Source organism: Acomys russatus, chromosome 17, assembly GCF_903995435.1.
Source record: "Acomys russatus chromosome 17, mAcoRus1.1, whole genome shotgun sequence".
Lineage (NCBI taxonomy): Eukaryota > Metazoa > Chordata > Mammalia > Rodentia > Muridae > Acomys > Acomys russatus.
In genome coordinates, this window is record NC_067153.1 from 64,024,317 (window position 1) to 64,038,336 (window position 14,020).

A 14,020-nucleotide genomic window follows, 5' to 3' on the forward strand; every position below is an offset into this window, starting at 1 on the left:
GCCCGAGAGGAGGTTGTGTCCCTCAGAAGGCCGCTCAGCGGCCCCCGGGGCTGCTTCCTCAGACAGATCGAGGATGAGGGGTCAGGTGCACGCCTCACCCTGACCGAAGAGGACTCCTTGGACATTAGTTTCTGGCCGTGTTCCTGCTGGCTCCAGAACCCCCTCCTTTGCACTGTCTGGGATGTGTCCTTGGAGCCTTCCTTGCTTAAAGGTAAGCATGTCCTTGGCTCCTTCCTCTCCGCTCCGCCTCCAGTGAAGACTTTTGCTTCTGTCTTTTGCATTCTCAAGGGTATGACAGACTCCTTTTAATTACTATTATTTTTTTTAAAGATTTATTTATTTATTATGCATACAGTGTTCTGTCTGCATGTACAGAGGGCACTAGATCTTATTACAGATGGGTGTGAGCCACCATGTGGTTGCTGGGAATTGAACTCAGGACCTTTGGAAGAGCAGCCAGTGCTCTTAACCTCTGGGCCATCTCTCCAGCCCCTTAATTACTATTATTACTACTACTACTACTATTGAGTTTTTTTTTTGTTTTTGTTTGTTTGTTTTGTTTTTTAATTTCATTAAATTGTTGTTTTGGTGGTTTTTTTTTTTTTTTTTTTTTTTTTTTTTTGAGACAGGGTTTCTCTGTATAACCTTGGCTGTCCTGGACTTGCTTTATAGACCAGGCTGGCCTTGAACTCACAGAGATCCACCTGCCTCTGCCTCCCAAGTGGTGGGATTAATCAGAAGCTATTTCTGACTCTGGGTTTCCATCCATACTCCTGTCTGTGTTAAGAGTCTCTGGCCTCCTACCTCTCACTGTAAGCCAGACAAAGGAGACTGGCAGCCCTCCCTTCAACTAGCTGAGGGCTCCTGGTTGCCCCCTCCCCAGGGATGGCTTTGACATCCTTCTGAGGTCTTTTGTGTCCATCCAGGAACCTGCTGCTGGATGTTTTGTGTTGGAGATTTTTAAGTGCTCACTTAGCCTTGTGGCCTCAATCTCACGGCATCTGTCTTGGGGGACAGGGGACAGGGGAGCTGGGGACCCTTCTTCCCTCAGGCTCTCTGCAGTCCTACCCACAGGTGGGTAGTTGTAAGTTCCCCAGCGGGGTGGAGGGGAGAGATTCAAAAGGCACCAAGTGAAGTGGCTCTTTGCTTTTTGTTTTTCTGGTTTTTGTTTGGTTGGTTTTTTTCTGGAGCTGAGGGACCGAACCCAAGGCCTTGTGCTTGCTAAGCAAGAACTCTACCACTGAGCTAAATCCCCAACCCTGCAACAGAGTTTTATATGGCCTTACGAATTTTCGGTATAGCCAGGGCTATATTTATCCTGCCTCCTATCTCAAGGCTTGGATTACAGGCATGTGCCTCTCCCTTGGTCTTTTAACTTCATGTCTCAATTCCTCCTCCTCCTCATCTTTCTTACATTTTTATTTGTTTTGTGTGTGTGTGTGTGTGGGCACTGGCATGCCACAGGGCACCAGTGGAGGCCAGATGACAATTTCTAGGAGTCACTTCTTTCTTTCCACCATGTAGGACTCAGGTCCTCAGGCCTGCCGGCTGGTACCTGTATATGCTGTGCCATCTTGCCTTGCCAGGCCCAGTCTCTGGTTTTGTGTTATTCTAGATCTCTTTCCTTCTCTCTCTCTCTTTCTCTCTCTTTTGGTTTTTCGAGACATGGTTTCTCTGTGTAGCCTTGGTTGTCCTGGACTCGCTTTGTAGACCAGGCTGGCCTTGAACTCACAGCGATCCACCTGCCTCTGCCTCTCAAGTGCTGGGAGTAAAGGTGTGCACCACCATGCCCAGTTTTGTTTTTCTCTTTGTTTCATTCATTCATTATTTTTTGTTTTTGTTTTGTTTTGTTTGTTTGTTTGCTGAGACTAGGTTTCTCTGTGTAGCTTTGACTGTCCTGGACTCACTTTGTAGACCAGGCTGGCCTGGAACTCACAGAGATCCACCTGCCTCTGCCTCCCAAGTGCTGGGATTAAAGGCGTGCGCCACCACCCCCTGGCTGGTTTGGGTTTTTAGTTTAGTTTTGTTTTCCCGACAAGCTCTTACTCTAGTTCAGGTTGGCCTCGAACTGTGTCTTATTCTGCCTCAGCTTCCCCAGTGCTGGGGTTGTGGATGTGTGCCACTGAGCCTAGCTGATTCACAGAGAACTTTCCAAAGGAGGCATCAGGATGCCGTCACCTGAGTCCACAGATAAAGCTTAGCCTTGCTAGACGTGACAGAAGCAGACACCATTTGCCCACTGCCGTGATGAGGTCTGAAGCATTCACTGCTGCCTAGAAAAGCTCCTGGATGGGCTAGAGAGATGGCCCAGAGGTTAAGAGCACTGGCTGCTCTTCCAAAGGTCCTGAGTTCAATTCCCAGTAACCACATGGTGGCTCACGACCATCTATAATGAGATCTGGAGCCCTCTTCTGGTGTACAGGCACACAAGCAAGCAGAACAAGGTATACTCAATAAATAAATAAATCTTAAAAAAAAAAAAAAAAAAAAAAAAAAAAAAGAAGAAAGAAAGAAAGAAAAGAAAAGAGCCTGGAAGTAGAAGCAAAGAAGACACCAAGAATTAAACCAAACCCTCAGGGCTGCTTTGTGTGTGTGCATGCTTGTGACTGTGCACGTCCTGTCTGAATGTGCATGTCCTGTGTGAGTGTGCAAATGCCCTTGGAGGCCAGAGATCAACCCTGAGCTTGTTCCTTGGCACATGGTCCACCTGATTTTTGTTTCTTTTCTTTTCTTTTTTTTCCCAATGCATTCTCTCACTAGGATCCCGTCTCTGTATCCCTGGCTCTGAAATTACACTCTTGCCACCATGCCCACAGTCTTAAGCCCACGGCTTTTTGAGGATTAAAGCCATATTGTGTTTGTGTGTCGAGCCAGTCGTTTTCACCTGCTGAACTCACTCCTCAGCCCCTTATTAACGAGAATCCAGGAGACGGAGAAACACATTAAATGGCACGAGGAGGAAGTCAGTAGACGCCGGTAAAATGTGGGCGATTTTAAAGAGAATCTGACCCAGTTACCCACATAAGTCAATGGCTGTGGGGGAAATGAGGAGGGAGGAGAGCACAGCCATAGCTGAGAACCTGCGTCAGTGTCCGTGACAGAGCCCACACGTGGGGGTGCATGCAGCCGGAGGACGAGAGGACATGGACGGCCACATGGAACATATGGACCCCCCCCTTTTTTTTTGTTCAAGATTTGGGCATGCCAACTCTAAGAAGATATTTTAGAGGCTGAGAAAGTGCCAGGCAGTGGCGGTGCACACTATAATCCCAGCACTCAGGAGGCAGAGGCAGGAGGATCTCTGTGAGTTCAAGGCCAGCCTGGTCTACAAGTTAGTCAGGACAGCCAAAGCTACACACAAAAACCCTGTTTCAAAATAAATAAATAAATAAGTTGAGAAAATTAAACTGTAGGTCGGGCTGTAGTTTTTGCTTATGATACAGGGTCTCACTCTACAGCCCTGGCTGCTCTGGAACTCACAGTGACCCAGCCGTCTCTGCCTCTCCAGTGCTAAGACTGTGTGAGTCACCACTCCAGCAAGTCTTCTATTGTTTTTTCTAAAGTTTACTTGCTATTTGCCTGTTTGTGCGTGTATGTGTTTACATATGCCCACATGCACATACATGCCTGCACACCATGCATGTAGAAGTCCGAGGATATTTTTTGAGTCTTTTATTTATTTATTTATTTTTAAGTTTTCCATTACAGGGTTTCTCAATGGAGAAAGCAAGACAAGTAAGAGTGGTAGACTCCAGAATTGTTGGCTTAAATACGAATGGGATCACCGAATCATGCGCTCTGCGTTGTTTGTTTTAAAGATATATTTATTTTTATTATGTATCCAGTGTTCTGCCTGAATGTACACCTGTAGGCCAGAAGAGGGCATCAGAGCACATTACACATTACAGATGGTTGTGAGCCACCATGCGGTTTCTGGGAATTGAATTCGGGACCTTTGGAAGAGCAGGCGGTGCTCTTAACCACTGAGCCATCTCTCCAGTCCTGTTTGTTTGTTTTTTTATTTTTATTTTTACTTATTTATTTATTTATTTTTGGTTTTTCGAGACAGGGTTTCTCTGTGTAGCCTTGGCCATCCTGGATTCACTTTGTAGACCAGGCTGGCCTCGAACTCACAGCGATCCGCCTGCCTCTGCCTCTCGAGTGCTGGGATTAAAGGCGTGCGCCACCACGCCCGGCCTTGTTTTTTTAATATGGAATGCTTCACGAATTTGTGGGTCATCCTTGCTACAGGGCCGTGCTAATCTTCTCCGGGTCGTTCCCATTTTAGCATATGTGCTGCCGAAGAGAGCACCATGCGCTCTACCGTTGGGCATCTGAGGCAAGTAGATTTTGCTATGTGGCACAACCACACAGAGCTGGAGAGACGTCTCAGAGGTTAATAGTATTTCTCTTTTGGAGGGGATATGGGTTTGGCTCCCAGCACCCCACATCAGGCCATTTGTAACCACCTGTCAATTCAATTCCAGGGAGGTGAAAGCCTCTGGCCTCCAAAGGCACCTGCACACAGGTGCCACTCAGAAACTCAAGAAGACACACACACACACACACACACACACACAAACACACACACCATACACATACACACACACAAATTAAAATGCAAACAGCAAGTGTATTTACTCAGAGATTAGGTACATAATAATTATCTGATGTTAACTATTAATATGGGCCAGGATGTTCTACGGTAATTTACATGGATTAAATGAGAAAGTCATGTATCTGTGAATAATTATAGAGTATTACGTTATCAATGGATGCTTTACGTATTGGGAATATAAGTGGAGAACAAAACCACAAATTTGCAGGGAGAAGAAGTAACTAATGAACAAATAGAAAATCCAGCCCACCACATGGCATTAAGTGCTATGGAGGAAAAGCAGCAAAGAGGAAAAGCTTGGTGGTCCATATCTGAAATCCCAGCACTCGGAGGTGGACGCATGAAGGTCAGGAGTTCAAGGTTAATTTTGACTACGTGCTGAGTTGAAGGCCAGTCTGGGCAACAGGAGACCTTGTCTATAAAAAAATAAATAATCCAGCCGGGCGTGGTGGCGCACACCTTTACTCCCAGCACTCTGGAGGCAGAGGCAGGCAGATCGCTGGGAGTTTGAGGCCAGCCTGGTGTATAAAGCAAGTCCAGGACAGCCAAGGCTACACAGAGAATGGGGGGAGAATGGATATCTTTGGTTTTTGTTTAAAGATTTATTTTACTTAACAAAGAGATGTATTTTATTTAAAAATGTGTTCATTTAATGTGTATGGGCGTGTGCTGGAGTGACTACATACATACTAGTTTCAATCAAGTGGCCACTCAGAGGCAAGAAGTCGGTCATATCCTCTGGAAATGGAGTCAGAGGTAGTTATGACTCACCTGAGGGATGTGAGTACTGGGAACCAAACTTGTCCTCTGCAAGAGCAGCGAGCATTCTTTTTTTTTTAAGGTTTGTTTATTTATTACTATGTATACAGTGCTCTGCCTGCATATATATCTGCAGGCAGAGGAGGACATCAGATTACATTATAAATGGTTGTGGCCCACCATGTGGTTGCTGGGAATTGAACTCAGGACCTTTGGAAGAACAAACAGTGCTCTTAACCTCTGAGCCATCTCTCCAGCCCCGTTTTTGTTTTTTGAGACAGGGTCTCTCTGTGTAGCCTTCGCTGTCCTGGGCTCGCTTTATAGACCAGTATCCACTTATTTATTGAGACATGGTCTCACTATGTAGCCCAAGATGGTCTTAAACTCTCAGCACCTTGCTCAGCCTTTCAAGAGCAAGGGTATTAGAGCTACCACACCTTGACAGGAAGTCTTTGTGTGTGTGTGTTTCTTCCCAATGATGCGCACACGCCCGAGGAAGTCTTTTTTATTTTTATTTTTTTATTTTATTTTACTTTATTTTTTTGGTTTTTCGAGACAGGGTTTCTCTGTGTAGCCTTGGCCATCCTGGACTCACTTTGTAGACCAGGCTGGCCTCGAACTCACAGCGATCCGCCTGCCTCTCTCGTAGACCAGGCTGGCCTCGAACTCACAGCGATCCGCCTGCCTCTGCCTCCCGAGTGCTGGGATTAAAGGCGTGCGCCACCACCGCCCCGGCTCTTTTATTTTATTTAATATATCCACTTTACGTCCCTGCTTGTAGTTCCTTCCCTTGCCTCCTCCAGGTCCCACCCTTCTTCCCGCGTCCCCCATCCTCCCCTTCCCTAGTCCTCAGAAAGGGGGAGCCCTCCTCCCCTACAAAGCGAGTCTAGGACGCCAAGGCTACACAGAGAGACCCTGTCTCGAACCCTCTCCACCCCACCCCTCAAAAAAGACTGGAGCCTCAATCTATGTACAGCCGGGCTCCAAGTTCTCTCGTCCTCCTCCATGTGTTTTTTGCTTTTTTCTTGTGTGTGTGTGTGTGTGTGTGTGTGTGTGTGTGTGTGTGTGTGTGTGTGTGTGTGTGTGTGTGTTTTGAGATAGTTTCTCTGTGTATCCGTGGCTGTCCTCGAACTCGCTGGGATCAGAGGCTCCTAAGTTCTTAACACCACACCGCCTCCCTCAGGTGTCCCGACCACGCTCACTGCTGGCCGGGAGGTCACTATGGGAGACGCAAACCCTGGAGTAGCCGCTGCCTCCGAGCCGCCATCCTCCCGGGAGACCGCGGGTATCCGCCGGTCCGTGGGACGGGGCGCCCACCTGGAGCCCCTAGTCCCCAGCCGCTCTGCACGCCGCTCAGGGGCGGGGCCAAAAGGGAGGGGCGGGGCCTGGGCGTGACCTCGCCCCGTCACGTGACCGGGCCATCATGGCGGCCGCCACGAGCCAGTCCGGCTCCCGGAAGCAGGCTGCGAGGGGCGGGCGCGCTGCTGCTGGAACCCGAACGGAGCCGGAGGAGCCAGTGCGGGGAGGGAGGGCGGCCCGGCGGCCCGGAGCCGGACGTGTCCGGAGCGTCCCCGCGGAGCGGGGCAGCAGGTGAGACGGGGACCGGGCGGGGCGGGGACGCCAGGCTGGGGTTAGTGGGTGGGTGGGCCGCGACCCGGAGGTGGAGGGAGCCCCGCGGTGCATGCGCGTGATCGTGGAGAGAGGCCCCGCGGCGCGGGCGGAAGGGATGCTGGAGGTTAGACGTGGAGGCTCATCAGCGAGCATGGGAGGGAGGCAGCAGGAGAGGCCTGCAGAAGCCGTCGTGGAGGAGGGGTGCAGCCCCCCCTTTTAGAACCTGAGGAACCGGGATTACTGAAAGGAGTGTCGTCGTCCCCCACACCCACCCACCCCCTTGCTGTGTGAGGCAAGGGTGGGGCGACAGCTCTGGCCTTTCCCACCCGCTCGCTCACCCTTCCCTGCCCCACAGAGTCCTAAGACACAACCGCCCCTCCCACCCACCCAACTGGTCCCTCCAGTCTCCGCGCTGGGGGAGTGGAGCTGACAGTGAGGTTGGGTGGAGCTGCCTTCTGCTTAGACACCCAACCCCTCGACCCGTGATACCTGGATTATGGATGTGACTGTGACCGCCATTCTCTCCCCGCCCCCCATCTCCCCTACCACCAGGTCGTCCGGGGGCCCACCATGCTGGTGACTGCCTATTTGTCTCTTGTGGGCCTCCTGGCCTCCTGCCTGGGCCTGGAGCTGTCAAGATGCAGAGCCAAGCCCCCCGGAAGGGCTTGCAGCAATCCATCCTTCCTTCAGTTTCAACTAGACTTCTACCAAGTCTATTTTCTGGCCCTGGCAGCAGACTGGCTCCAAGCCCCCTACCTGTATAAACTTTACCAGCACTACCACTTCTTGGAGGGGCAGATCGCTATCCTCTACGTCTGTGGCCTCGCCTCCACGGTCCTCTTTGGCCTAGTGGCCTCCTCCCTCGTGGACTGCCTGGGTCGGAAGAAGTCTTGTGTCCTTTTCTCCCTCACTTACTCCCTGTGTTGCATAACCAAGCTCTCTCAAGACTACTTTGTGCTGCTGGTGGGCCGGGCACTTGGTGGGCTGTCCACCGCTCTCCTCTTCTCGGCCTTTGAGGCCTGGTACATCCACGAGCATGTGGAACGGCATGACTTCCCTACCGAGTGGATCCCGGCCACCTTTGCCCGGGCTGCCTTCTGGAACCACGCGCTGGCTGTGGCGGCAGGTGTGGCGGCTGAGGCCGTTGCCAGTTGGCTGGGGCTGGGGCCCGTAGCACCCTTCGTGGCTGCCATCCCTCTTCTGGCCCTGGCCGGGGTCTTGGCCCTTCGGAACTGGGGAGAGAACTATGACCGTCAGCGCGCCTTCTCCAAGACCTGTGCCGGAGGCCTGCGCTGCCTTCTGTCCGACCGCCGCGTGTTGCTGTTGGGCGTCATACAGGCCCTGTTTGAGAGCGTCATCTTCATCTTCGTCTTCCTCTGGACACCTGTGCTGGACCCACACGGGGCCCCGCTGGGCATTGTGTTCTCCAGCTTCATGGCTGCCAGCCTGCTGGGTTCTTCCCTGTACCGTATTGCTACCTCCAAGAGGTACCACCTACAACCCATGCACCTCCTCTCCCTGGCTGTCCTCATCGTCGTCTTCTCTCTCTTCATGTTGACTTTCTCTACCAGCCCAGGCCAGGAGAACCCCGTGGAATCCTTCATTGCTTTTCTCCTTATCGAGCTGGCCTGTGGGCTCTACTTCCCCAGCATGACTTTCCTCCGGAGGAAGGTGATCCCCGAGACAGAACAGGCCGGCGTCCTCAACTGGTTCCGCGTGCCCCTGCACCTACTGGCCTGTCTAGGGCTCCTTGTCCTCCATGACAGTGACCGAAAAACGGGCACCCGGAACATGTTCAGCATCTGCTCAGCTGTCATGGTGATGACCCTGCTGGCCGTGGTGGGACTCTTCACCGTGGTGAGACACGACGCTGAGTTGCGGGTGCCCTCGCCCACCGGGGAGCCCTATGCCCCTGAGCTTTGATTCTCCAGGACAAGGGGTCTGGGATGAACTCTTATCCCAACTACCCACCTGTACGACACTTGGAGACTCTGTCCTGTGGCCCCTCTTGCCAGTGTTTTGTATTGGGAAGGACATGGGGGTGACGGACTAGAAAGGTGCCAAAAGGTGACTGTGTTACTCCTCTCCCCTTTGCCGTGTAAAAATAAACACTTCTAATGGGTCATCGTTTTGATTTACTTATCCTCACCTGTAGCCACCTTAGTTCCTGGTGAGGGATAGTTTTTTGAAAAAGCAAACAACAATAACAAAAAACCCTGGAGATTTTTGAGGTACAGGTGGGGTCACCAACAAATGCTTACTGTTTCTAATGTCTCCAGTCAAACTGAGCTGTGAACGCCTCTCAGCAGAGCTGGGTAGAAAGTTTCGGAGGCTCCTAAATCCTCTCTGGTTGTGAAGGAGAATCTTCAGTCGACCGTGCAGGAGAAGATGATCTCTCGGGGCTGGGGTTGCAGGCATGTGGGGACACTGAGACCTGACCTCCAGTACTGTCAGGCAGCCTGTGCTTCTAGCCCCTGAGCCATCTTTCTGGCTCCCAAGTGGAAGATGATCTTTGAGTAAGCACGTGGCCAGTGCCCAGTACACCAGGCCAATGAACAAAGATCCAGAGGTTTTGGGCTACAGCAGTGAGTACCCCATTAGGGTAAAACTAAGGTCTTTTCTGTGAGAATAAATTTGCTGTCCCCAACATGTGTGCTTGCTTGCCTTCGGCTGTTTTGGCTACAAATGCCCCATTTGTCCAGGGCCATCTGGGCCTATAAGGACCCATGTCCCTTCATGAACCACAAGCTAAGGGCTGAGGCACCTGGACGTCTTGTCTGTACCTGACTCTTCTCCACCCAGCCTGGGTGAAGGCTAGCGAGTCGTCGGGGCAGGAAACTACCAGTGGGAACACCAGTTTTGTGGGCCTCTCCCTGCCTCGCCTGTGATTGTATCTGTCTTTCCTCCTCCCCACAGAACCTGGCCTTCTCAAGGGAATCGGAGCCTGCAGGAGGGCGGGGATGGAGGGAGAGTGGCACAGGGCGTGTCCTGGAATGTGCTAGATGGGCAGTGTGTGTGTGTGTGAGATACGACTACCCACCTGTTCTGAAAGGAATTAACTACCTTTCCTTAGGGCTAGGAAGGATCCAGGATGCTCCAACTCCTATAAGTACCAGCCTGTGCAGAGGGAAAGCAGGAGCTGGGGTGCGTGGGGGAGGGAGTTATGCAGCAGAGCACTGGGAAAATGGACCCCAGTCCCTCGTGCCCACTCAGCAGAGGAAGGCAGGGTCTCCCCACCCAGCCTGTGGAAGTTAAGGATAAGGTACAAACAAGAGGCGTCACTCTCCTCCCCGCCCCTTAGCTCTGTTGCAATAACTTACCTTCCTCTTTCTGCCACGTTGAACTAGACCGAGATATATTTTATAGTCGTCGGTAGACATGCTGTCTTTTCCTATCACGTTATATAATCTCTCGAGGGCAGGAGGAAACTGTCCCCTTCACTCGAGCCTCCCCATATTTATGTACAAGTAAGTGCTTTGCCCTGGGCTGCGCCTGGTGCCCTAGTGCGTGTCTGCAGGAGGAGCGGCTTGCCTCCCATCCACCAAGAGTTGCCCATGCAGAAGCCTGTCAGAACAGATGACAAACTAGAGCCTAGTAAATGGTTTGGTGCTTTGTTGTTGTTAGTTTCTAGGTAGTTTTTTGTTTTGTTTTTTTGTGACAGGTTCTCACTATGCAGTCGTAGCTGGCCTGCAGCCTGGCCACCAAGTGACAGAGACCAAGCGTGCCTTGCCTTTCAAATCCATGCCCAGCTAGTGACTTGTTTTTAAAATAACAGTAATCCAGCTGGGCGTGCCTCCAGCACTTGGGAGGCAGAGGCAGAGGCAGGTGGATCTCTGTGACTTTGAGGCCAGCCTGGTCTACAAAGGGAGTCCAGGACAGCCAGGGCTACACAGAGAAATCCTGTCTCAAACAAACAAAAAGACAGTAGTCCTGGAGCTATGATGGGGTGGGGCTCATATTTTTAAATAATAAGGAATACGGAAGTAGGGAAAAGGTGACTTAGAAAGGTCCTTTAATGTTTTCCTAATGAGCTTGATTCTTTGTCTGTTTTGTTTTGTTTGAGACAGGGTCCCTCTGTGTAGCTTTGGCTGTCCTGGACTCATTTTGTAGACCAGGCTGGCCTTGAACTCACAATAATCTGCCTGCCTCTGCCTCTGGAGTGCTGGGATTAAAGGCAGCCCGGCTAATGTTTATCTTTTTCAAGCTGGGCTTGAACCCAGAGCATCACACTCACTGACCCCCTGAGCAAGTGACTCTGCTACTGAACTGCTAGCGCTCCAGTCGATTGTTCTCAACTCTTCTAACACAGCTGAGTTTATCCAGTTTGGGGGATGACAGTGAACGGATGGGGAGCTCTCCAGCGTGTCCCGGTGCCTGGGGCTTCCCAGCAGTGTTTACTCTTGGTCCTAGCCCAGTTGGAAGCATCAGGCTATCCAAGTGACTTCTGCTTTGGGTGTGTCAGATGAACTGTCAGTGTATCCCACTTGAACCCCTTTCTTCTTAAGTGGGAAGGTCAGTGTGGGGTCAGGCTTCCCTCAAGAGCTCCTCATCACTTCTCCTAACCCAATCCTGGATCCTCCTGTCTCTTTCCTCCTTCCCTCCCTCCCTCCCTCCCTCCTTGTCTGTCTGTCTGTCTGTCTCTCTCTCTCTCGCCCCTTTCTCTCTCTTTCCTTCCTCCTGTTTGCCTGTTTTGTTGGTCTCAAACTCACATAGCTCCACATGTGTCTACCTCCCAGGTGCTAGAACTAAAGGCATGCGACATCTGCCTTTAGTCCCAGCACTTGGGAGGCAGAGGCTAGCCTGGTCTACAAAGTGAGTCCTGGACAACCAAGGCTACACAGAGAGACCCTGTCTCGAAAAACAACAAATCAAAAAGGTGTGTATGCTAGCACACCTGGCAAATATTCATTTTAATTAATTAACTACTTGAGAAAGGATCTCATTGGGTGGCCCTGACTGTCCTGGAACTTGTTTTATTTTTTTAATTTTTTTCTGAGACAGGGTTTCTCTGTGTAGCTTTGGCTGTCTTGGACTCGCTCTGTAGACCAGGCTGCCCTCAAACTCACAGAGATCCACCTGCCTCTGCCTCCCAAGTGCTGGGATTACAGGCATGCTCCACCATGCCCAGCTCTGGAACTTGCTTTGTAGACCAGGCTGGCCTTGAACTCTGTGTGCTTCTGCCTCATGAGTGCTGGACCCAGCACTTTTTTTATTTTTTATTTTTTGGGTTTTTTTTTTTTTTTTTGAGACAGGGTTTCTCTGTGTAGCCTTGGCTGTACTGGATTCACTTTTGTGGACCAGGCTGGCCTGGAAATCACAGAGATCTGCCCGCCTCTGCCTCCTAAGTGCAGGAAGTAAATGTGTGCACCATAACCAGCAATTGTACCCAGCAAATTTTAAAAGGAAAACTTGGCTACAGTGGACAAAAGAGAGAGGAGAGAGAGAGCTCGGTGGTAAAGAATACACACTGCGAGCCGGGCGTGGTGGCGCATGCCTTTAATCCCAGCACTTGGGAGGCAGAGGGAGGCGGATCGCTGTGAGTTCGAGGCCAGCCTGGTCTACAAAGTGAGTCCAGGACAGTCAAGGCTACACAGAGAAACCCTGTCTCGAAAAACCAAAAAAAAAAAAAAAAAAAAGAATACACACTGCTTTTCCAGAGACCCAAGTACAATCCCCAGTACCCATGGACAAAGGCTCACAACCACCTGCAACTCCAGCTCCAGGTAGCGTAGCTTCTGCAGGCACCTGCACTCATGTACACACAGACACACGATTTAAAATAACAAAACTAAAATTAAGCGTATCATACTTTTCATGTTTTCTGCAGTGTGTGTGAGTGTGTGTGTGCATGGGTGCATGTGTGTGTCTGCATATGTCTGCTGGGTGGCGGTGACATACTCCTTTAATCCCAGCACTTGGGAGGCAGAGGCAGGTGGATCACTGAGTTCGAGGCCAGCTTGGTCTACAAAGTGAGTCCAAGACAGCCAAGGCTACACAGAGAAACCCTGTGTCAAAAAAACAAACAAAAACCCATAGAAATCAGTGTGTTTAGGTTGGGTCTTATCTCCAAAACATTACTTATATGTGTGTGTGTGTGTGTGTGTGTGTGTGTGTTTCTGCATGTATATGAACGTGTATATGTATATACTTATGTTTATGCACAATCACACATACGCTACACACACACAAACCCAAAGCACTCCCAGAGTCTTCACCATTACACAGTGTAACACTAGCTGGTTGTGGTGCTAAAAAACAAAGCAACAACCACAAAAAGGATATAACCCTAAGTGTTTCATTTCACTCAACCTGTATGGCCCTAGGCCTCCTCCCCACTTTAAAAATATTTATTTTATGGGTACGTGTGGTCCTGAATGTATATATGCGTACAACACGTGTTCAGGAGCCCAAGGAGGTCAGAAGAGGCATCACATTACGCGGAGGTAGAGTCACAGCTGCTTGTGAACGGCCATGTGGCTGCTGGGATCCGGGTTGTGCCCAAGAAAGAATAGAGTGTGCTCTTAACCACTGGGCCATCTCTCCAGCCCCTTTACCTTTATTTAGTTGGTTATTTTTGTTTTTTGAGACAGTGTTCCTCTGTGTAGCCTTGGCTGTCCTGGACTTGCTTTGTAGTCGAGGCTGGCCTCGAACTCACAAAGATCTGCCTGCCTCTGCCTCTCGAGTGCTGGGATTAAAGACGTGCACCATACCATGCCTGGCTAATACATATTTTTCCTCTTTTGGAGGAGGGCAGGTGGGTTTGAGACCTGGTCTCTTTGTGTAGCCCTGGACATGGTTGAAAGACAGAACGGATTCATTAGAAATTGTCCTTAGTTGCTGGGCGTGGTGGCGCCCTGCCTCTTCCTCCTAGTTCTGGCCTTAAAGGCTTGTGCCACCATGCCGGGCTATTTATTTGTTTATTGAGACAGGACTGTCTGGCGTGACTCTAGCTCTGCGTAGCCTGGAATTCACTGTGTAGACCCTGGCCTCAAGCTCACAGACACGATCTGTCCCTGGCTCCTGCGTGCTGGG

At 50.6% G+C, this 14,020-nt stretch overlaps 1 protein-coding gene and 1 non-coding gene across 2 annotated transcripts; one reads left to right on the plus strand and one right to left on the minus strand.

Moving 5' to 3' along the window:
- Window positions 1-4,205: 4,205 nt before the first annotated feature.
- Window positions 4,206-4,312, minus strand: LOC127201934 (U6 spliceosomal RNA). The gene has a single exon (XR_007832269.1). It is a non-coding gene; the product is annotated as a U6 spliceosomal RNA (small nuclear RNA).
- A 2,481-nt stretch (window positions 4,313-6,793) lies between these two features.
- Mfsd5 (major facilitator superfamily domain containing 5) lies at window positions 6,794-9,131 on the plus strand. Its single transcript, XM_051160425.1, has 2 exons — window positions 6,794-6,967; window positions 7,541-9,131. Exon 2 carries the CDS (start codon window positions 7,559-7,561, stop codon window positions 8,909-8,911), a length of 1,353 nt encoding a protein of 450 aa, XP_051016382.1. The 5' UTR covers window positions 6,794-6,967; window positions 7,541-7,558; the 3' UTR covers window positions 8,912-9,131.
- The last annotated feature ends 4,889 nt before the right edge of the window (window positions 9,132-14,020 follow it).

What these genes read in the sequence shown, in the direction of transcription:
- Mfsd5 (XM_051160425.1), top strand. Translation starts at nt 7,559, where the DNA reads ATGCTGGTGACTGCCTATTTGTCTCTTGTGGGCCTCCTGGCCTCCTGC.